At 41.2% G+C, this 24,436-nt stretch overlaps 1 protein-coding gene across 3 annotated transcripts in view; it reads left to right on the top strand.

Annotated features, from left to right (window-relative positions):
* LOC141768038 (importin-13-like) overlaps nt 1–24,436 on the top strand; it is a 40,647-nt gene that overhangs the window by 367 nt on the left and 15,844 nt on the right. For all 3 annotated transcript variants that reach the window (XR_012593982.1, XM_074635922.1, XM_074635920.1), the window contains exons 2-13: nt 137–223; nt 10,451–10,576; nt 10,666–11,022; nt 12,472–12,725; nt 16,394–16,534; nt 18,472–18,613; nt 19,845–20,011; nt 20,268–20,388; nt 21,726–21,873; nt 21,972–22,153; nt 23,219–23,245; nt 23,460–23,594. Coding sequence is in view for 2 of the 3 variants with exons in the window: in XM_074635920.1 (XP_074492021.1) it covers nt 137–223; nt 10,451–10,576; nt 10,666–11,022; nt 12,472–12,725; nt 16,394–16,534; nt 18,472–18,613; nt 19,845–20,011; nt 20,268–20,388; nt 21,726–21,873; nt 21,972–22,153; nt 23,219–23,245; nt 23,460–23,594 (1,887 nt within the window). In the remaining variant the exon portion in view is untranslated. The remainder of the gene's footprint in view (nt 1–136; nt 224–10,450; nt 10,577–10,665; nt 11,023–12,471; nt 12,726–16,393; nt 16,535–18,471; nt 18,614–19,844; nt 20,012–20,267; nt 20,389–21,725; nt 21,874–21,971; nt 22,154–23,218; nt 23,246–23,459; nt 23,595–24,436) is intronic.

Below are 24,436 nucleotides of genomic sequence, written 5' to 3'. Positions count from 1 at the left end.
GATGTCGTCGAGCTAGTTTACTCATTCCAGCTGCTATTGTGGGAATATTTGGGATGTTTTAACTGAGGATAAAGTGGAGATTAAAGGTGTCTGTCAGCTCCTGATTGTGTTTGCTCCTCTTTTGATCATCTGACAGCTCCGAGTCGGTGGAGATATGGAGACACCGGGGAGGATAGCAGCAGCACCGGACAGCCTGGACTTCACCGTGGAAAACGTAGAGAAGGTGAGTCTGGGAGACCAGCTTATGCAGGGTTTGTGGACTAAAGAGCTGGTATTGTTTCAATAGAAACAGACAGCTTGAGGGAGAAAGCAGAGGAGCTTTATCTGCCTTGTAGCCACATAATAATAATAATAATTACAGTACTGATTTGGAGAGATGTTTGCATACAGGAATTTAGCTCATCTGCCCCTTTAAATAAATAAGTGGTATTGTTTCAATAGAAGGGGAAGCAGAGGAGCTTTATCTGTGTAGCCACATGATAATAATACTATTTTTTACAGCACTGATTTGGAGAGATAATGTTTGCATACAGGAATTTAGCTCATTTAAATTAGTCTTCACTGAATGGCTAATGTTTAGAAAGATTGATCAGATGATCATCAGAATAACAGGTTGTAGCCCTTGTAGCCAGTTCTTTGCCATCTCTGTCACTCAGTCCTTGTCAGAAACAGCTTATGCAGGGTTTGTGGTCTGGAATTTAGCTCAACTGCCCCTTTAAATAAATAAATAAGTGGTATTGTTTCAATAGAAACAGACAGCTTGAGGTGGAAAGCAGAGGAGCTTTATCTGACTTGTAGCCACATAATAATAATATTATTTATTGCAGTACTGATTTGGAGAGATCATGTTTGATTACAGGAATTTAGCTCATCTGCCCCTTTAAATAAATAAGTGGTATTGTTTCAATAGAAGGGGAAAGCAGAGGAGCTTTATCTGCCTTGTAGCCACATAATAATAATACTAATAATAATAATTACAGTACTGATTTGGAGAGATCATTTCATTTCATTTCATGTAGAATACCAAAAAAAAATAAAGAAAAAGAGAATGATCGTACCAACAAGTGGACAGTCAGAAACAAGTAGTATTTACATACAATGAAAAGTATAAGAAAAATAAATTGTCAACACTTGATGCCTTGATTTACATATTCGAAAAGGAGTGAGAAGAAGTATAAATTTATTTTTTACAGTACTGATTTGGAGAGATGTTTGCATACAGGAATTTAGCTCATCTGCCCCTTTTAAATAAATAAGTGGTATTGTTTCAATAGAAGGGGAAAGCAGAGGAGCTTTATCTGTGTAGCCACATAATAATAATAATATTATTTTTTACAGTACTGATTTGGAGAGATAATGTTTGCATACAGGAATTTAGCTTATTTAAATTAGTCTTGACTGAATGGCTAATGTTTAGAAAGATTGATCAGATGATCATCAGAATAACAGGTTGTAGCCCGCCAGTTCTTTGCCATCTCTGTTATTGTAAAATGCTTGTGTGGGTCTTGTTTTTCTCTGTTGGATTGGAGATATGTGTGTGTGTGTGTGTGTGTGTGTGTGTGTGTGTGTGTGTGTGTCTGTCTGTCTGTGTACTGATTTGGAGAGATGATGTTTGCATACAGGAATTTAGCCCCTTTAAATTATTCTTGACTGAATGGCTAATGTTTAGAAAGATTGATAACAGGTTGTAACCCTTGATGCCAGTTCTGTGCCATCTCGTTATTGTAAGATGCTTGTCTGGGTCTTGTTTTTCTCTGTTGGATTGGAGATATTTGTGTGCGTGTGTGAGTGTGTGTGCGTGCTTTCTTGGCAGTGTTGACTGTGGCTGCCAGGTTGCTGTGATGAATCTCCCTTGCTGGGTGGCCACTGACTCGGACACGAGGGGATGGGTGGGGAGGACAATGGGGAGGATGGAGAGACGGAGGGGAGAAAGGTGGTGCTCCTGTGGAGGAGCAGAGTCGATGTGATGAGATGGATTGGGGGGGATGAGGGGAGGAAGGGAGGAAGGGAGGGGTCAGGGTCGATGTCTGTGACAGTGCCAGTAAAGAAAGAAAGAGGAGGGGATGAGAGGAGGTTGGCGATGCGACAGAAATGGAATTAGAGGCAGGTTTGAGGGAGAGAAGCACATTCCTGTGGGGGGAAATGACTTGGTCTGATACTGGGGGTTGTAATAAAGGAGGAAGAAGAATGACAAACAATGAGCAAGGTCCTGTCTCCATGTGGATGATCTTCTTGTTCATTTGTTCATATCTGCAGGTGAAGAAAGTGGTGCTCTGTTATGATTTTGGGGTGGCAAATGCATGAAGGAAATGCTAAACATTTCCTCACATTGCTCACGTTAACTAAATCGGAAAAAATACAAGTACATATTGTATGCATACCTAAGTAAATATGTAATTAATGTAACTTGGACGATTATAAATAATTTGTTATGAAGGGTAACCTTTTGTGAAAGTAACTGATATCAACCTTATAGATTTGCATGGGATTTTTTCATTAGATCAAGCTATATTTTATTGGGTTTGGTAAGTATTAACCTATAGCTTGCCAAAATACCCCAAGCGAGCATAAATAGTGTGTGATTTTCATCAAAAAAATTATCTGAGCCACATGTAGGGCTGTGTATTGGCAAGTACCTGGCGATACGATATGTATCATGATACTTGAGTAACAATTCAATATATCGCTATACCGTAAACAAGGCGATGTATTGAGATTTTTTTATTTAATTTTAGGAAAACTGTCATAGTATAAAAGAACAGACCAGAAATACACCATTTTAAAATAGGCAAAAACAACAAATATATACTGCATGTAATAAAACTGCATTGTTTACTTGCCCAAATCTGCATGGGATTAGCATAAACTGGACATATCTTTTAAAGGGGAGACTCGTGGGTACCCATAGAACCCATTTCATTCACATATCTTGAGGTCAGAGGGTAAGAGACCCCTTTCAAAATGCCCATGCCAGTTTTTCCTTGCTAAAATTTAGCGTAACTTAAGAGTGTTATTTAGCCTCCTTTGCAACAAGCTAGTAGTTGGTACCAATGGATTCCTTAGGTTTTCTTGTTTCATATGATGCCAGTAACTTCACTAACCTTAAAACTGAGCCCGGTACATCCTCCAAAAGATCGAATAGCCAGGCCCGACGGCAGGACGTCGAATTTTTAAGGGGTTAATTAAAAATCGGTACAGTGTTTTGGAGAATCGATACAGTATTGCACAATAAAATATTGCAATACTTATGTGTATCAATATTTTCTTACACTCCTAGCCACATGTCAGATATATATTTGAGTGATTTATTTGATTGTCTGAAACAGGAGATGTTTGCAGTGGTTAAATGTCAGTGTAGTGATAATTCAATAAACTATTTTTAATTAAAAAGAGTTCAGGAATGTCATCTGTGTGATGTTATTAATTTAGACACTGAACTCTGACCTTTAAACTGGTCTGCTTTTCCTCTTTTTAAGACACTGGGAAACAGTACGTAGCAGCCACTAAATTATCATGACAAAATGTCATGATGTTTTATTCAGATTTTTGTGTGTGTTCCTACAGTTCAAGGTGCATTTTCAGATCCTGTTAAAGCATTCAGTCTTCTCCGAGTGGTGCAGCGCCATCAATAATCTCATTAACTGATAAAACATGACAAACAGCATCTGAGGTATCATTTCCCCTTGAAGGCTATGAGCCCTTTTGTAATAACACCACACTTGCATTTCAAAACTAATGAGATATTGTTCTTCTTAGACTCCGCTATATTTAGAAAGTATATTTAGACTATTTGGGTGAGATGCATATTTTTATTATTCTAGATAATTTGGCTTGACATATTTGTACTTTATTAGTAATGGAATCAGCATGATGCTGTTCATTCACTGGAATAAGATGGAGGCGATGGGTTTCTTAATGTGCACCTAAAAGCATCATATTAGTATCTGTGTCAGACCACAAACTTAATGCGTTTATTATTATTTTATTCCTTTCTCTGCCACACAGTCACAACAGCACGTAAGTGTAGATATACACACCACCAGCAGACACATCGTAGTGATCATCAATAGAGTCAAATTGCGCTACCCATTAGATGATGAGAGCAAAACCAGTAGCTAAAAGAGTGAAATAAAAACAAGACCACTGGGATCAGTGGGATTGTGGAGAGTGTGTGCTTGTTGTATACATGCTGGTGGACTGGAGATGATGGTTCCTGGCCCAGTATTTGTATGTGTCCAATAGAAAGCCCTTTGTTCAATCTTGGGTCTGTGAAACAAAGTACTACATTGTCAGTGTCTTTGTGTGTATAATGAATGGGTACGTATACTCTGCCTTACATTTCCGCTTGACTATAATTAGCCTTGTCTAGAATCACTATTCCACTATTACATGCAAGTGGATTTTAGAGGAAATTCGGAGCTGTACATTTAGCTGTGAAATAGTGTGCTGTTAGGTCATTTTGCACGTGTGTCCCCCCCCCGCCCCCCTCGAGACAAACCACTACTGTACCACCAGGAAGGACCACAGCACAGTACTGGGTCAGCACCTTGCTGAAGGGCACTTTGCCAGGGGTGGCTTCTGTGTAATCACCTGGGTTGTTTCTGAAATCATTGATTCATTTATTACTCCCTACTCACTATCAAGAGAGTTCTACATAGAGGACTTTATAGAGGACTATATAATAGTCATCGGCAAAATGAAAAAAACAAAACGTTTGAACATTGAATCAATATTAGGGCAACTATGCAACTGATGATTATTTTCATTGTCGATTATTTTCTCGATTAATCAATTTATTGTTTGGCTTATAAAAGGACGGAAAATGGTGAAAAATTTCAATCAGTGTTTCCTAAAGCCCAAGATGACGTCCTCAAATGTCTTGTTTTGTCCACAACTCAAAGACATTCAGTTTGCTGTCATAAAGAAACCAGAAAATGTTCACATTTAAGTAGCCAGGCCCAGACTCTACCTTTTATAAACTGTGCTCTGTGTTCAAGTAATGTTAGAATAAGAGATGTATGTGACAGCAAGTGCTGCCTTCTTATTAAATAGTGTTATGGCATTTAAAAGCAGAGGAGGTAATTCAGCCTGCCAGCTAACGTATTACAGAACATAGCAGGGGGAATTTGACGCTGAGAAATGATGCACGGTGTATTGAGTGGTCTTTTGGTGGCTGGAGAGGCTATATCAGAGGGAGAAGAGGGATCGCGATGACTATTACCACCCAGACATTGACAGAATTATATATGAGCTCATGTCTTGTAGGTTACATGATACACACACATATCCTCGTGCAAGCATTTTTGTTTTATTTTTGCAGGCTTGGAAACAGTATGGTACTGTCTCCAAGCCTGCTGTCCATTGATTCTGAGTCTTCTGGTGGAAATCGTTCATGTAGCTGAGGATTGCACGTTGAGACACTTGGTGCACGGGTTTGTTTGCTGTACATGTGATGTGATTCTATCACTATTGGCAACGTGGTATTCTTAATTTCTTTCTTGGCAGCGTGCTGTCAACAACCGCCCGCACACGCTCTCGCACAAACTATTCTTCTTTGTTCCCTCATTAATCATCATTCCTCTGCATGTCTTTGGTTCTCACAGTTATAACGCGGTGTCATGATGGGTCAGTGGTGTGATGAAGCCTTCTGCAGCACAGCAACAACGCTGCCCTCCCATCACTACGATGACTTTGAGTACACACTCTAGTGGACAGATGGCTCGAAAACATGCTGATCCTACGGCGGCGAGATGCCATTACCTGCTGTGTGTAAACAGTGTGCAAAAACAAAATGTGTGTGTGTAGGCTCGTGCACTTATGCTTCATGTATGGAAGGAGAGATTTTTATAATGTTTACAAAAACATCATGCTGCCACCTGCTTGCACTTGCTAATATATTTAATAACGTAAATCATCTTTTATACATAATGGCTCCTACCTTATTTATTTGCTATATTTTGTTATATTTTTAGTATTAGGCTTATTGCTGTAGTCCCTGTTACCGGTGTTACACGGTGTTCGGGCATACGCCGATTACATTACTTGCCCACCATAATTTTTGCGTATCAGTGCCATGTTATCAATACATGGTCAGACGACTGCCAAAATGTGAAAGTGTCTGCTCCGTATGGAGTCTCAGCTCAGAGTAGCAGGACTCAGATTTCACACACAAGGGACGAGAATTTACAGACGATGGCGAAGGACTTGCTGACAAAGCGAAAAGCAATAGCAGTTATAGAGTGCTACATGATGAGTCCTAAAACCTGGAAACGAGTTAGCATTTTAGCACTTCCGGTTCCCTCGTCTGGAAGTCAATGGGTTTATTGAATGGGTTTTTAGTTAGATGCCTGAAATAATGTCTGTGGTTAACACAAGCTGAAGAGATTTTAACATTTTGTTCTACGACATAAAATACATCAATAAACACCCCAACATTTGAAGCCTTAATGTATCTTTAAAAAAAGGCGGTTGCTAACTGGTGGCTAAATGAGACTACTAAATGTCATCACACCGAATCGTCCGCCGTTACAGCCTCGATATGTTTACTCGCATTCATGCGACCGTGTTGTAGTTTGTTTATAGCCTAACATTAGCTATTTACTTCTAGCGATTGTGGTGTTCCTTTGTGAAGATTATCTTGCTGAACAAAACGTGTAAGTATCATAAACGTGTGTTTGCCACAGAGCTTCTTTTCTGCAATTTCCTGGTTGGCCTACAAAAATACATCATCCCTGGAGCACTTTATTTGCCAATATTTCTGATTTAAACCCAATGCTTTAAGAAAACCATAGCGTTAATGAGGCAATCGCTGTGCGGAGGACGGAACGGTTAAAGCTGATTTGCACTGCTCAGCGGCGCCATGTAGAAACGTGCAGCCTCGCAGCGAAGGCTGAACCGGAGAGGCCAGACACACAGCCATCTGACGTTAAAGATCAAAGTAAGCGATCTACATATATTGAGCGTCATCTTATTTTATGAAATGTCCGGTGTAATCGGTATTAACTGGCGGCACATTTTCCTTACCGTGACATCCCTATATAGTATAGATATTGTAGTGCCTACACTATAGTTATTCTCCTGGGCTTGGTAGTGAGCACACAAGTGTATACCAGTTACAGTAGATCTGTGGTTATGTGTGAGCAGATGGTGAATCTGTCTAACTGAGCCATGTTTTGTTTTTTTTGCATCCCTCTTCTTCTTCCCCCTGTTGGAAAGGAACTGTAGAGGAGGCTAATGACCTTTGACATTGTTGCCAAGAGCCCGGCATCCTCAGGTGAAGCCAGGTGGTTCAGGCAGGTCGCCACCATCTGTAGATACAATTAGTTGCTTCAGTTCAGCTGCAAAGAAACGCTGCTGTTTCTAGGGGTGTGCATGTTTTGTGTTTGTTTTAAGAACCAAATTAGTGATGGGCAATTACTGTTAGTTAGTCGAGATAACTGCTGCACGTCCGGTGTGATTTCTAGGAAGAGATGGGCGGCGGTTCTTTATGAGAAGATTAAAGCAGAGAAAAGACTGTTTTGTGTCTTGTGCTTTGATAATAAACCTACGAGGAACAGACACGCTTAGACAGACACAGCGCTGTTTGGGATTTGGTAAGGAGATGTCTGCGATCACACAGTGGACTGCAGTAATGATCCGCTGCTGCTTTGAACTCCGATATCACAGCTTCGTTTACAGAAAGGGTAGAGTGGAGCTAACTAACAGAAAAAAAACCATCCTGATGCTTTTTAGAATGAAGGCTTGGTATTGATCCATGCCAAATCACAGCACAATAACACATTCATATTTCATCAGTTCTGTCATGCAGCTCTGTCTATAGAAATCTGTTCAAATGTAAAGAAAAAAACGTCTCTTTTCTAGGGTTGTCAAAGTTAATGCAAAAATTAACGCAAGTTTGTTTTAACACCACTAATTTCTTTAACACATTAACGCAATCGATCTTTCGGAGGTTGTAGCGGGTTTGAAAGCTAGAGGGAAGATACTGGTATCATATGAATCTAAAAAACCTAAGGAATCCATCGGTACCAACCATGTCATACTAGCTTGTCGCAAAGGAGGTTAAATAACGCTCCAAACTTACACTAAATTTTGGCGAGGAAAAACTTGTCATGACCATTTTCAAAGGGGTCCCTTGACCTCTGACCTCAAGATATGTGAATGAAAATGGGTTCTATGGGTACCCACGAGTCTCCCCTTTACAGACATGCCCACTTAATGATAATCACATGCAGTTTAGGGCAAGTCATAGTCAAGTCAGCACACTGACACACTGACAGCTGTTGTTGCCTGTTGGGCTGCAGTTAGCCATGTTATGATTTGAGCATATTTTTTCATGTTAAATGCAGTACCTGTGAGGGTTTCTGGACAATATTTGTCATTGATTTGTGTTGTTAATTGATTTCCAATAATAAATATATACATACATTTGCATAAAGGAAGCATATTTGCCCACTCCCATGTTGATGAGAGTATTATATACTTGACAAATCTCCCTTTAAGGTACATCTTGAACAGATATAAAAAAATGTGCGACACAATTAACTATGGACAATCATGCGATTAATCGTGAATAACTATTTTAATCAATTGACAGCCCTACTTTTTTTTATAGGTGCAGTGTTATTTCTTCAAACTGCTTTGAAATGGCACAGATTCTCATAAAAAGCTCAACATAGCTGTGGTTTATGTAAAGCTACATACATAGAGTACCTGCTGCACATACCGTACTGTACCTGCACCTATAGCTGCCTCTCACACATGCTGTATATATATATGTACAAATGCCACCTGACCCTCTACGAACAATCAGCTCATTAACACCCAGCCAGTCTGGTACAGTAAGTGGATACAGATAATTGCGTCGCAGGATGCCAGATGGAGAGAGAACTCCACCTGAGACTCTCTGCTTCCAGAAGGCATTGACGCTGTATCGATGTTCCTCTCTACAGCTGCAGTTGCATCATCATTTATTACTCTGCGACCCATCCTGGTTTCTTCACAGTATTATTCATCCTCCCTTATTTGTCAGCCTAAACTTCTCTGATGAGGGGAATGGGGAGAAATGTCAATTTTAGAAGAAGACTGAGATGGAGAGAGAGAGAGAGAGAGAGAGAGAGCTGAGGGATGGACTGAAACTGGATAGACAGTTTAGGCTGGAGGGAGGCGAATTGAGAGAAATGAGAAGGAAGAAAGAGGAGAGAACAGCTGCTGGTGGAGGAACTTATGTGAACAGGCTTCAGGGGTAAAAACAAGCATCAGAAGCTTGCTGGATGGATTTATTTTCCCTGTGTTAGTCCTCAGACACTTAGTGGTGGCTGCCAGCAGTTTTTGTTCAATGAGCATATACACAGGGTTCAATGATGATGTTTTTTTTTCTCACTTGCTCGATCAGGCAAGTGGGTCAATTTTTACTACACAAATGTTTTTTATTTATTCACGGTTATCAAGTAACGACAAAGACCAAAGTTAATTGTCATGTTTAATCTTTATTTAAATAAATGAATCTGGAGTTCCGCTAACATCCTCTTTAAGCAACTAAACTCCTATTTCCAGGATAATTGAAATGCTCGCTTGGGCTTCAGCTCATAAACTTTGTCTTTACCAGCTGCCATTATCTCGTGACTGCCCGATCTGTACTGTGCATGTGGAAGTCTTAACAGAGATGAGAATGAAGAAGCGAGAGGGCTCGCACCTTGGCTACTTCCGTCATCAGCTCTGGAAAAAACAATGTTTAATTATTTTTCCCCCGGGCAAATGAGTTGCTAGATTTACTAGCCCGACGTGGCATTTTAATTGCCCTGGGCAAAAGGGCAATCCTTATTGTTGAGCCCTGTGTGCTGGCTGCCAGCAGTTTTACTTCAATGAACATGTACCTGTGTGTGTGAGACAGAGAGAGAAAGAAAAAAAACAACAGGCATTTTTGCAGAGTAGTGACAAAACCTCTCTTGTGGCACTGCCAGGATTAGAGGTGTCTGTTTAATTAATGCTCCCCTTTCCCCTTCTTTTATTTCCCTCTCTCATACTCATCCTTTATCTGCTTTCTCTTTGGCTTGCTTCTTCTTGTTCTCTCCCTGCACTCAAGTACTCAATTTACTCAGAGCTGTACTTCCGAGAGTGCGGTTTTCAGGTCATTGCTTTCTCCATTGTCAAGGTTTTCGAGGTAAACTGTCTACTCGTGTGTCTGTATGCTTGCCTGTTTGCGAGTGAGAAAAGATGCTCTTTTCTCAAGGTAACCAGCTCTTTCCATCAAACAAGAGCTCAGAGGACTGCGTATCTCTTCTCTCTGTTATCCCTCACTCCCACTATTGTGGATGTTTGTAGTGTAGTTGCAAACATTTCTCAAGTGGACTTTTGTTTGTATGAAATTGTTCAACCCCCTCATGGTTTAAACCATCCACAGATTGTATGGATTCTTTGACTTTTCTCACTCGTCATTCTTCTTTATTTCTAGGCTCTCCACCAGTTGTACTATGATCCCAATATAGAAAACAAGAATCTGGCCCAGAAATGGCTTATGCAGGCGCAGGTCTCGCCTCAGGCCTGGCAGTTCTGCTGGGTCCTACTCAGCCCAGATAAGGTATAGTGTAAACACAGACACACACATGGACACACATGCACTGAAAAAGCATTTTGCGTCATTTGGACCCATCTTATCATCTCTCACAGGTGCCAGAGATCCAGTACTTTGGTGCTAGCGCGCTTCACACCAAAATCTCTCGCTACTGGTCCGACATCCCCACAGACCAGTACGAGTCTCTGAAGACACAGCTGTTCTCCCAGATTGCCTGCTTCTCCTCCGGCTCCAAGATGGTGCTCACCCGGCTATGTGTGGCCCTGGCCTCTCTGGCGCTCAACACAATGCCTGAGGCCTGGCCTGGCGCGGTGGCGGAGATGGTGCGGGTGTTCCAGGAGGAGGGGGGAGGGGTGGATGGGCGGGCACGCTGCCTGGCGTTGCTGGAGCTGCTCACCGTCCTGCCCGAGGAGTTCCAGACCAGCCGCCTGCCGCAGTACAGAAAGGGACAGGTACGTCTGCCGGTAGCACCTCCTCCCACCTCTGCAGGTGGTGATGGCCACCTGTCCAATATTCACAGGTTCTCTTTGGATTCATTTGTTCATCTGAAGGTTTTAAACTGCAATATGTTTTGAGAACTTACTGAAATGTGTCTCGAGCACAGAGTATTGAAAATTGTTGACTACCTAAAGCTGGCAGTGAATGCTTTGTCAGATTCTTAAGCTCTTTGCACACCAAGTCAGTATTTTTCGTATGCGTTTTTTAAAATCTGTGATCCAATAAGAAACGTTACGCACCGAAACTCTGCACACTTGAGTCCGCTGCGTTTTATTATTAGATTTGTTGGGAATTTGCAATACGAGATAAAACTGAATTAATTACATGGGTGCAATGGATAGCACTAGTCCAAAACGGGGCTAATGAATGAATGATATTAGCAAGAAGCTATCGCTTAGCTGCATAGAACACAATCATTATTGTCTAATCTTTCGTACATCCTTTGTTTTGCAACCATCCCCGATTCCAAGCTGTTCTGCAATCACCTGCGACAATCTATCTTTAAATCCTGCATCTCTGTTTTCTTATATTTCTTTATTGTAAAGTGCTTTGTGTCGGGAGACAAAGTGAATGTTTATCAGATGCCATTTTGGATGATGATGTTTGCATGGAAGTGGCTCTGAGTGGTCAAACAGCCATCTTTTGGCTTTTGACGGATGCGAAAAAACCTAAATGTGAACAACACAACAAGAGGTTGTATTTATTTTTAAACATGCGACACGTTTGGACGAAAAATACCGACTTGGTGTGCAAAGGCCTTTAGTCTTGTTTACCTATTCTTCAATCAGATATTCTCAGATATATGATCTAAATCACGATTTTACTCATATTGGTCTATATTGGACACTACAATGACTCACTATCGCCTCTCAAGGTACAAGTGGTATTATAAGACAGGACGGGCTGGGGCTAGCAGGTTAGCATGCTCATTTCAGTAGATATTGCTGAAACACAATACATAGACGTGTTTGACGTAACGTCAACAGTGTAACCTCTTCACATTCTGTGGATAATATTAGTAAATTTTTTAATGTTTTAAACTAAAAGTCTGGCCTGATCTTACACATTGCGCCTTTAACTGAGATGTTTAAGTTTGGCTTTTTTTGTTAAATGAACAACAAAAACATTTTTTTTTTTTTTTTCCAGAAAATAATTGTTTATTTTTACAAAAAGTAATGTATCAAGAAAGCATCATATTGGTGTCTCAACAGGTATCTTAATGGCACCCGTATAGAAAAGCTTGAAATGAGCCTACTTATATATACAGTATGTATATATATCACACATGATACACCCCCCCCGCGAACCCTAACGGGATAAGCGGTTGCAGATGGATGGATGGATGGATATCACACATGAGCGATACACCAGCAGTCTAACCCTCATTATCACCCTTCCTCTAGGTTCGGGGCGCCCTGGGCCGGGAGTGGGGGTCAGTGTGTCCCTTACTGCAGCAACTGCTGCAAAGGACGGACAGCCCCGGGGCGGTGAAAGCTCGCGTGCTGCGCTGCCTGTCATCCTGGGTGCTGCTGGATGTGCCCCTCAGCGAGAGCGAAGGCCTGGTGCACGACTGCTTCAGTGCCCTGCCTGACCCAGAGCTGTTCGACACGGCGGTGGAGGCAATAGTCAACGCCATCTCACAGCCCGACTCCCAAAGGTGTGTACAAATGTGTGATGGTGTGCACTCAAAAGGCAGAAAAAAGAAATAATGACACTACCGTTTGGCCTGAAAGCTTGGAGAAATTACACTGGAGCAGAATGGAGGTAGACGGGGGAAGGGGAAAAGAGAGGGAGAGCAGAGGAGGAGAAAAAAGAAAGATGCATTAGCCAAGGGCAGGAAACAGACAGGGTGGGCACTGGGAGGGCACTGGGAGGGATGGAGGGAAAGGAGGGAGGGATTGATACAGGGCAAGTTGACAGCCAGGGGGAGGAGAGCGGCATTTCTCGGTTGGCTGGCGTTGCTATGGTAACAGAGCTGGGGAGAGATGTCATCATGCCCTGGTTGATTCAGACATGGTAGGCACCCATTACCCCTCCCCTAGAGAGAGAGAGAGAGAGAGAGAGAGAGGGCGTTGGAGACGGGACGATGCAAAGAGAAGAAAGGGTGCTAGCAGGGGAAGGTGTGAAAGTGTGCGAGTATAAAAGACTTCATCCTCCGTACACCTCTGCTCTACTGCTCAGACAAGAGGAAGTTGCTGCTGACGAGACAGTTTAAACACACACACATTTTGCAGAGCAGATGGTGGGAAGACCATTAATGTCAGTGGAGTTACAGGTAGAACCAGCGGCAAGTGTTGCTCGTTCTATATGTAATCAGAGCATGTTAGTGAGAGAGGGGGATTTTTTTAATTTTCTTTCTCTTGTTTTGTGTCACTTTGTGTTTGCCGGTGTGTGTTTTGTCAGGTCCTCCCAAAAGTCGTCCGACTCTCTCATTAGTAGCATCTCTTGAGACACATTTGGCCTTGTCAGAGCATTGTGTGATTTATGGGTTTATATTTAACTATGAGAGAGGAGGAAAAGAAACAAATCTATTAGAAAACCTCCATCCTCTCTAGGAAGTCATTTTTTCCATCTGTAGATTCTGCTATCTTTATTTATTCTATCTATTTTATCTTTTCTTTGTGCTCTCCCTTTCCCCTTTTCTGTTCTCTCACCATCACTACCAAGCCCTCCTCCCTGTCTCTTGTTCTCTCCCTTCTGTTTAAACACATTACAGTCAACTCATTTGGGGGGATGCTATTGGTCCAGCTGCATCCTGTTGCCAGGCAACCCATTTCCCCTGTCTCGGAGTGTTGCGGTAATTGCAGAGGGGATCAGAGGTGGGGGGGTTGGTGGTGGTGGAGAGGGAGAGAATAAAGGAGGAGTCAGGATGGAGGCGGAAAGTGTACAACAGCAGGGCAGAGAGCAGAAGAGGAGAGGACCGAGGCAGCTATGAGTTAGAGGAGAGGAGACTGCAGCAGACGCTCTCAGAGAAACCTCCAGAAGCTCTTCGCTTATAAGGCAAATGGGGGGAAAACGCATATAAACAAATCCATTCTGCCCTTTTAATCGTATCACATACACACCAAGCCCTCTTTTCCTAAGCTAAGAGTGCATGACCTGCATTTGCAAAGCACCTTGTTAAAAATGAATGATCTTCTGAGTGCGGTCTGCCACTCACACGTACACACAGTCACTCCCTCAGAGTAAATTACAGTCGGTCCCATTGCTGCTCTCACAGAGTTACTCAGGCACCCAAACACAGAGGATGTAGGCCGATATACACACACGCACACGCACACGCACGCACACACAGGTAGTAAATGGAGGCCAGATTCATACACATCACATTTCAACAGGGTGGAGCTTTCTCCAGAGAAGGCTGAGTCAGTGTGGGCTGCTGAGTCGGGGACTCGGCTTCATAACGCAGGACCACAGAGCCGGATCCTCGGCTTATCAGGAATCCTGAGGGAAATTAGAATAATAAATGCTTCCTAGGACCGTGGTGTGAAATGCATTTAAACTGCAGAGTAGAGGATGCACATCAGCATAATTTTTCTTAAGGGTGCTCCAATCAGGATTTTTGGTCACCGTTCAAGATCACAAGATCTGATTGAAGCCTTTTATTTATCCTATAGCATTTTTAATTTATTCAACTATTCTTCCCAACATTGCAAAGCACTGCTTTTTGTTGCCCAAACAGACAGTGTTTTTTGTTTTTTTTCGGTATTCTGCGTCTTTTTTTTTGTATATATATTGTTGCTAGGCAACCACCGAATGACTGCTAACGTTAGCTTAACACTAATAATTAATAGTACACTGTAAATTAACGAAAACAACTTACCCAAAATGTCAGGTACCGCACTGATTTGCCTCATGTTTTTTTCTGTTTATATCATTTTAACTACGGTTGTTAAAGTCATAAAGCTCCAGGTATCCAGCAAAAGTCACCACAGTGACAAAAAAATGCTAATGACGTTGAGCGCTTTTCCGCTCTGGGTTGAATTTTCTTCAACTCAAGGCGTTCAGAAGCGCTCCTGTAAAAACGCAAGGTGCATAGAGCGTAAAAACGTGAGGCGCTCAGCAACGCAAAAGCAGCGTGCAAAGGGCTTCAATCTCATTGAAAACAATTTCAAAAAGCCGCCCCAGGCTGCTAAAACACGCTCTGTGTGATCAGGGTCTTAGAGATACAACTCTCAACTTTGGCCATTTTAGCTGCGCGTAGAGAAATTGTTTGTCTGTGTTTTTCGACATCTGATCAGCTCTTCTGATCGCCCTTTATAGAGACCAACGATCAAACTATTTAGAACGAATATCGGCCGCTAACAATGTGGCCGATCGATTGAAGCACCCTTAATTTAATTTTTACTAGCCACTATTTTGTTTGGCTTGCACTGTTCTATAATGGATTACACTAATGCTAAAATGATTATTCGATTAATTGATTATTCGATGGACAGAAAATTAATAACAACAGATTTGTTAATTTAATAATTGTTCAGGTTATTTATTAAGCAAAAATGTGAAAGCTCTAGATAAGATCCTCAGAGACACTCTGTTTTTCTTCCAGGTTGATTTGTTTTTTATGTCTTTTCTAAAGTCACACAACCTTTCTGTGTCATTGATGAATATTCATTGACATGAACCCACGTCCTCCTTATTGACGTTTTCATGAAAGATGAAGCACCGCCTGCATACCACAAAACCCCCTCTGGGACCGACACACACGTAATATGGTTTACATTTATAGCATTCACACATGCACATAATCTCCTCGGTGACATTCAGGCGCACATACGCGCACGTCCTTCATCTCCAAATGTCACCCCTTCACTTGCTGTCATTAAGGATGACAGGAGGATGTTGTGTGATGTTGTCACATGAGCAGATCCAAGCGTGTGCGTGTGCGTGTGCGTGTGCGTGTGCGTGTGCGTGTGTGTGTGTGCCGGAGTGAGGGAATTATAGATGGCTGAGACAGCAGGAAGAAGACAGAATAATAACTGACAGCAGATCTGAGCTGGAGCTTTGAATAGACTTTCTGGTTCTCTGGTAGATGTGTGGGTTTTTTAGGGTGGGTGTGCTGGATCAGAGGTTGGACTGAGATTTGATTTGAAATAAACACTTGTCTTGAGAAGGAGCAATATATACATCAACCTAGCTGTGAGCGGTGTGTGAGTCAGTTTTTATATTCACCAGCGTAGGCTCCCCGGCTGTGCTGGCTGTTCTTCTCTCTTGTACAGCGCTGTGTGCGATGTTTTTAATCCATTTCCTTTAAATGAACTAGACTCCTAACTGTCAATTCTGGTGTTTCTTTGTCTGTGTTTGTGTGTCCATGGGTTGTTGTAGATATGTGAACACTTTGCTGAAGCTGGTTCCTCAAGTGCTGGCCCTCCAGGAGCAGCTCAGAGAGGCTGTTCAGAATGGAGACATGGAGACCTGCCACGGTATCTGCCGTATCGCCGTTACACTGGGAGAAAACCACTCCAGGTCTGTGTGTGTCTTTTTTTTTTTTGGTAGGCCTGTAACAGTGACTACGTTTACAAGCACAAAATATTCAGTTTTTTGCCCTTATTCCAAAAAAGACAATATTCCTACTAAGCTGTTTACATGGCTAATGAAAAGGAATATTCGACTGATATTCACGTTTACATGCAGCGGTGTGTACTCTGATTACCGTAACTGGTGGAGAACTTGTTGGACCGTTCAAACACAGCCTTTATAATGTTTAAAAGTAGGTGTGTTTGGGCGCCCCAGTAGCTTGCCTGGTAAAGCGCCCAGATACCAAAAGTTGAGTCCTTACCGCAGCGGCCCGGGTTTGTATCCGACATGTGGCCCTTTGCTGCATGTCATCCCCTCTCTCTCCCCCTTTCCAGTCTATCCATTGTCCTGTCAAAGAAAGGCCAAGAAGCCCAAAAAATATTCCCACAAATGTGAGCTTTTCTTTTTGGCATCCATCTCTGCAAACTGCAGTCGGCTAGTTGGTTTGTGTAAAACACACAGAGCTAGACGTAAACAGGCAAGAGGCCGTGTGACACAAACTGCAGTAAAAAAAACCAAATTTAGGCACATATTCTGAATGCGCTGTATACATGTCCAAAGAATGCTCTTAAAACCTGAATAATATCGGCATGTATAATGCCTAATAATAATAATCCTGTATCAGTCCCACAGCAGGGACATTTGCAGGATTACAGCAGCAAAGGGGGACAGTGCAAACAACAAGAGGCATCAGTAAAAAAACAAAACAAGAAATAATAAATAAGCAAGTATACAAGAAAGATATCCCCACGTGTTAATCGGAAAATGCTCCACTTTCGGAATAAGGCCAAATTTAGAATATCCTAACAGAATATGCTGTTTACATGATCCAGAATAATAGTGGAATATTAGTGTGCATGTTAACGTAGTAATTGTAAAGATAGTTATATATAGATAGATTATTTCCAAACACGACTCAATAATTATTCAATCTTGAAATGGTATTTTAATACCTATTTGTATCTGTAATTCAATGATATTGAAAGCAGCACATACTGTATGTAATGTAGGGCTGGGTATCGCCACTGATTTTGATTCAATTAGGGATATTTCAGTTACAATACCAGTTTTGCTTAGATATGAAAGAGATTCTCACAGAAATAATGCTGTAAATTGTACAAGGAACCCTCTAACCAGGTGCATTATTGAAAATAGTAATGTTTTCTTAATGTTATCATTAATGTTCAGAGATTTGTGGTATTTCCACAATATTTCACCTCAATTTTGCACATCCTACATACGGCTTTGCTGTTGTCCAGCTCTTCTCTGTCTTCATAGTTTTTAAATCCGAAATGCAACCAGACATCTGCCTTTAGTCTCGGCGGTGCCTTCAGTGGAGCAGCTTCAGGCATGCTTTGATTCAACTGAGGTTCGCCAGTCTCTCACGTGGCCAGATCTCGTTCCGCGAAGCACCAATGAAAGGCTGGCCACAAGAGACTAACGGGGTTAAAGCTTCACGCATCCACGGGAAAAAGCATATGTTAAAAGATTGATCTCTTGATTTTATGAATATATCGGATCATTCAAATGAAGATCAATTTGAATCGGAAAATCTTTTTTTTTTTAAACCCAGCCCTAATAAAATATGTTTTAGCCAATCCAATAACAAAATACAAATATTGTCCAGTTTTTAAACTAATCTCAACAAAATATCCCCCTACTATAGAAGAGACAGGTTTCTTAACATTAATGTGCGATGATGTGTTGCTATGTCTACTGATTGAATGACACAGAGAGAGAAAGTTGCTGGTTTACCTTTTATAGTATACCAACTGCTGTGAAGGGGGTAGGGTTAGCTGCCAAATGACACCTTTCCTCTTTCTCTCCCCTCCACTCACCTCTCACTCTCTCTCTCTCTCTCTCTCTCTCTCTCTCTCTCTCTCTAGGACTCTGTTGGAGCAGGTGGATCACTGGCAGAGCTTCCTGGCTTTAGTCAACATGATCATGTTTTGTACGGGCATCCCCGGCCACTACCCGGTCAATGAGACCACCAGCTCGCTCACACTCACCTTCTGGTATACACTACAAGTAAGGAATGTTCAAATCTGATCCTGTCCCGTAACGTTGAAGTGATGTTGTGGTAGTTTCACAAATAAATGATTTCCCCACTTTTCCCTCCTTACTCTGCACTTAAAACCCATCCATAATATAAGCTTTACACATTATTAGTCTGGCAAAGCTCAATAGGCTTCAAACAGTCATCTCTAGATAGACTGTATAAAAGCATCTCTCGGTGCACATCCTGATTTAATTAATTAAGTTAATGAGCTACTCACTGGGGTCTCACTTGTCTTTGTCTACAGTTTTAAAATAATAAAATATGACAGCTTGTCTGAAAACATTTGCCTTTTCTCTTTTACCATATCAGATTGAGCAGGCAGACAATGTATAGTGTGTTCCTTATGTATTCATATCCAAGCATTCACATTTTGGTCGAAGTTTGTATATTTTAGCGACAAAATCCTAAGCCCTTCTAAAAACATTGTCTCGCATGACCTGATGTTTCTGCATGATGACGCTGCTACACACAGTATATATACATCATTATAGTCAGAGTATTACATACAGTAACTTAGATGGCGGTCGGCGCACAGGAGTACCGGCATGGAAGCTTCTGAAAGTCACACAATAACACAAACTAACCAACCAATCAAGGCAGCGGTCGACCAGCAACCCCCATGCTCTGCCAGGTAAAATAGCTGCTTTTGTCAATGGAGTCTGGTGGCTTTGAAGACAGCATAGATATCGGCTTCAGTTCACCGTCAGAAAGGGTAAAGCAGTGAAAATATTCTAAATATAGCGTACACTTAAACTGATATTGGCTAAAATAGTTTTTACTGCTGCACCCGTCCACAGTCGTTTTACCTCGACGTGAGACAGCCCTTTCCGATGGGGAACTGAAGCCGCTATGTAGCTCTCTTCAAAGCAACCAGACTCCATTCACAAAAGCTGTCATTTTAACTTGCAGAACATGGGAGTGTAGCCTGGATACAAACCCACTTCAAAAAATCCAAACCAACCCTTTCAGTTATTTCCAAACTTAGCAGAGCTAACGTTGACTCAGCTAGTGCTAGCGTTCACATTATTCATAATCATCTTAACCTGAGAGGTCATTTCCATTTGAAAACCCCGGAAAAGAACGCAGATGGACCCGCCCTTTAATATCCTGTGTGAGTCGTAACCGATGTTTTTGGGCTGTAAAGTGCATAAATAATTTTGTTAAATGTTTTTTTTTTTTCTCTCCTTACTCCATCCTCAGGATGAAATAATGTCATTTGAGTCGGATAAGCAGGCGGTGTATCTGCAGGTCTACAGGCCGGTATATTTCCAGCTGGTGGATGTTCTGCTCCACAAAGCCCAGTTCCCCTCTGACCAGGAGTACGAATCCTGGTCCTCAGACGAGAAAGAGCAATTCAGGATCTACAGGTGTGTATGTGCATATTTGTAAGCCTGACCTTGTCTCTGTGTTTTGTACATGCTGCACACTGTTGAGTGTTTCAGTGACAGTCTAAGTGTTTGAGAAATGACTCCCTGATTGGTCAGCATATGAGTGTGTTTTTGCTCTAATAGACTCTCGCTGGACAGCTGAGAGGGCAAAACCTGTCTGGCAAATAGATGAGCAGATAATGTTCCAAGGTTTCTATGCTCCTAAAATATCTGCGTGTGCATGTCTGTCCTTCAGGGTGGATATCTCCGACACACTCATGTACGTGTACGAGATGCTGGGAGCAGAGCTGCTGAGTAACCTGTATGATAAACTGGGGAGACTGTTGACTAATGCTGAGCAGCCCACATCATGGCAGGTGGGTGAGACGTACAGATGAGCAAAGAGAAAATGTGAACTATTTTTTGTTTTCTTTGAGTTTTGCACAGAAGCCGGTACTGAAAATGTGTCATAGCAGATTTGATAAACCAGTTTTTCAAGACTTTGTTTTCTATTTTTCACTTTATTATTCAGTCCACATTAATAATCCTTTAAAAAACAAACTTCCCACGGCGGCCGTTACGTGCTGTACACAACGTGGTGACAACGCGTGGTGGTGCCAGAATATTGCCCGATAATGGCCGCGGGAGATTGTTATTTGCATGATCCTGTTTAAATCTATGTAAAATAAAACCTTATTAGCTAGAGCATTCATTCTTTTTACAGCGGAAAGCTAAGGCTTCTGTCTTTCGCGTCATAACATTTTACGCTCATGATGTCAGAACGCCTTTGCACTCAATCCGCTCATTAAATGAGCATCTCAAAAACTAAAAAATGTGCATAGTTCAAATATGTGTCAAGAAATTTTTATCATGTTTCTTCATTTAGAAATCTTTTGGCTCTGTATGTTTTGTGTGTTTATTTATTATCATTTCAAGAAAAAACATGTCAGATTTTTTTTTTTTTATGACACAATTGCAATACTTTTATCAATTATTATAGTTTATTGACTTGCATAACTTTTTAGCTGAGGTTGTACAGATTTTAGGGATATGAAGCATTTATAGATACTCCAAGTAATGACATCACAATAAGCAAAAATGTAGGCACTGGCGGACCATTTCTATTGCAGAGTTCAAAGGTTTAAATCCAAATTAAGTAAATTCAAATGTATATTTACAGGATTAAGACTATTTTTCATGTTGATTTTGGGTTGTTTTCGCTTTCCATGGTGACATTTTTTAACTCAAAAACAATTTTTATACCAAACTTAGCTAGTTAATTGGCCAGTATTGCACCTTTCACCCAAGAAATGCAGGACAAAGTGCTTTGCAATATATGAAAATAGACATAAAATTAACATAAAAACAGGGAAAATAAGATGGAAAATAAAACACTCTTGATTAAATAAGATAAAAAATAAGATGAAATTGAATGCATAACATAAGATAGAAAATAAAACACACTGAATAATAATAATATTGTCGAAATCAATACCCGTATTTGCAGCATGCACAGATTAATAAACCCTGCTGCAGCCGCATCAAAAGGTCTCCATTCTCTTCTACTGCGTGCTTTTCTTTTCTACATCAGTGGTGGAGATTTGAATTTTCAAGACGAAAACTACAGTATTTTGCTTCCGGCCTTTTCATTGCTGAAATTCCATATTTACTAACTGCTCTCCCCCTCTTCCTCCTCTTCCTCCTCTTCCTCCAGCACACAGAAGCCTTACTGTATGGCTTCCAGTCCATAGCAGAGACAATAGATGTGAATTACTCTGACGTCATCCCAGGCCTGATAGGACTCATCCCCCGAATCAGCATCAACAACGTCCAGCTAGCAGACACAGTGATGTTCACTATAGGTGAGATTAAAAACGAATGGAGTGTAATCTAAAGACAACAGTCCAGTAACACTCGTATTGTTTCTCATTCAGTATCTGAACTGTTAATCTCCCGCCAGGTGCTTTGGCTGAATGGTTGGCAGACCACCCAGTGATGCTCAGCAGTGTCTTGCCCTTGGTGCTACAGGCTTTGGGGAACCCAGACCTTTCTGTTTCTTCTGTCTCTACACTCAAGAAAATTTGTAGGGAGTGCAAATATGACCTGCCGCCCTATGCAACCAACATAGTAGCTGTCTCTCAGGTACGTGTTTTTTTTCCCAACCGTTTGATCAAGTATGAGAGCTACTAACAAACAATTTTATTATTATTTTTTACTTTAATAACTAAGGCATTCAGCGGCGTATTAGGGGCATTTGAGGGGGATAATATTCCAAGAAAAAACTCAGAATTTACAAGAAAAAAATTTGGATATTCTCTTAAGATTATAAAGTCATAAATTTACGAGAAAAAAATGAAAAATAATGTATATATATATAATATTGTTTTCTGTCAAGGAACCACAAAGCTTCACTTTGCAAGGTTGGATCAACCTCATCACACCACAGATGCTGCTGTTAAACGAGTGCAAAATATATTAATATTTGTTTATGTTCATAAAAGATTATGAAAGAAAATGCGTGTATGTATCTTTCAAGACCTTCGCCTCGCTCAGAAACCATCCTTACAATAATTGGCGCAACAAATGTCAGATGGTGGCTAAATTTGTGACTTTAATCTCAGAATATTCCAGTTTTTCCTCGAGTTTTTTTCTCATAAATTTACCACTTTAAGCTCAGAGAATGCCCACGTTTTTTCTTGTAAATCTGTGAGTATTTTTATTGTGAATTAATTACTTTAATCTTGTAAATTCAGAGTTTTTTCTTGTAAATTTATGACTTTTATTCTCAGAAATTATTCTAGTTATTTTCTCCTAAATTTGAGTAATTTTTCTCCTAAATTTACAACTTTTTTCTCGTAAATTTACATTTAATCTCAGAGAATATCCAAGGTTTTTTCTTGTAAATTTGAGTTTTTTTCTCGTAAAGGTTTGACTTTAATTCAAGTTTTTTCTCTGAATATTACCCCCCTTGCCCGGCACCGTCATTATTATTATTATTATTATATATTTTTTTACCTACAATGGCCCTAATACGTCGTCGTACGTTGCAGACTTCTGTGATGTTCTGATGTCCAGAAATAACATTTACTCTTTGAAATCACTTCAGTTGTGTTATTTTGGAGTTACTTCTTAGTGCTAATTTGGGTAGGTTTTGTTGTGCTTTCAAAATAATAGAACCATCACTCTGACTTTCTCTTTTCTCTCAAGGAGGTGCTTATAAAGCAGATCCACAAGGTCAGTGTGAACTTTCTCTCACATTCACTTTCTTTTTTTTTTGGCACTCAAGTGACATTTAAATAAGAAACGCTGTGAAAGAGTTGCGTAACGTGTTTTCAGCCTGTAGCCTAAATAAGACATGTTATGTGTTGTGGAAAAATCTTGAAAAATGACATTAAGCTCACTGCTTGCTTTAAACTGAAGCTAAACCTGCAGTAACCTTTTCTTGCAGACAAGTCAGTGTATGTGGCTGATGCAGGCTCTCGGCTTCCTGCTCTCCGCTCTCCCTGTGGAGGACATCTTAAGGAACCTTCACTCTCTCATCACCCCCTACATTCAGCAACTGGAGAAGCTAGCGGATGAGACGGTGCGTACGCAGACCCAACATGTACACACACAAACACAGAGCAGGCACAGCTGGACTCTGGCCAATAGGAACAGGCCTTGTTTCTGTGTGGTGTCACTGCAGTGGAACATTTCTCTGCGGGACCAGATTGGATTTGACCCTGCACCATGGGCTAGTGACTCACACGGAAGTAGCAAAGACACACTTTCTCTCACTCATGCATGCAAACACACACACACACACACACACACACACACCACAGAGAGAAAACAAACTGAGCTCAGAAAGAAAAGAAATGCCTACACAGACACACTTACAGTAGGTCATGCTTTTACACATGCATGCACACAGTCATGCAAAAGGAAAATTATTTACCCTGTTTGTTCTAATTAGAGAGTGGATTCTCAGACTGTCACGCTAGATGGTACAAATGTGGAGCTGATATTATCTAAAAATACACAGTTTGATGTCTACTATATGTGGAGCAAAGTAGAATTTCTCCTGATCCCTTGTTGTGCAGTCAGTTAAGACTTTGGGTGAATAGAGATGTCAGGTTAGATGAAGCCTCTCTCTGTGTGTGACTGTCTCACCCTTCACACAGTCACACACCGTCTCATCCATCCTCCCTGACTTCCTCCCTCTCATTGTTTTCCGTCTCACTTTTTGATGTATCGGCATTACATCAGGCTAGGAAATCAGGTTCTGGTGCTGTGTCTGGAGCCGGACAAATAGTGGCACCTAGTGGCAGGAGGCCTTCAGGTTACGTTACATCAGGGGGTGAATGACCGTGGTGTTTGACCGTGGCTGCCTGCAAACACAGATATGGAGTCACTTTGATTTGGCTTCATGCATAGAGTACACAC

This window comes from Sebastes fasciatus, chromosome 5 (genome assembly GCF_043250625.1).
Source record: "Sebastes fasciatus isolate fSebFas1 chromosome 5, fSebFas1.pri, whole genome shotgun sequence".
Classification (NCBI taxonomy): Eukaryota; Metazoa; Chordata; class Actinopteri; order Perciformes; family Sebastidae; genus Sebastes; species Sebastes fasciatus.
This window is presented reverse-complemented; position numbering and strand designations above follow the sequence as displayed.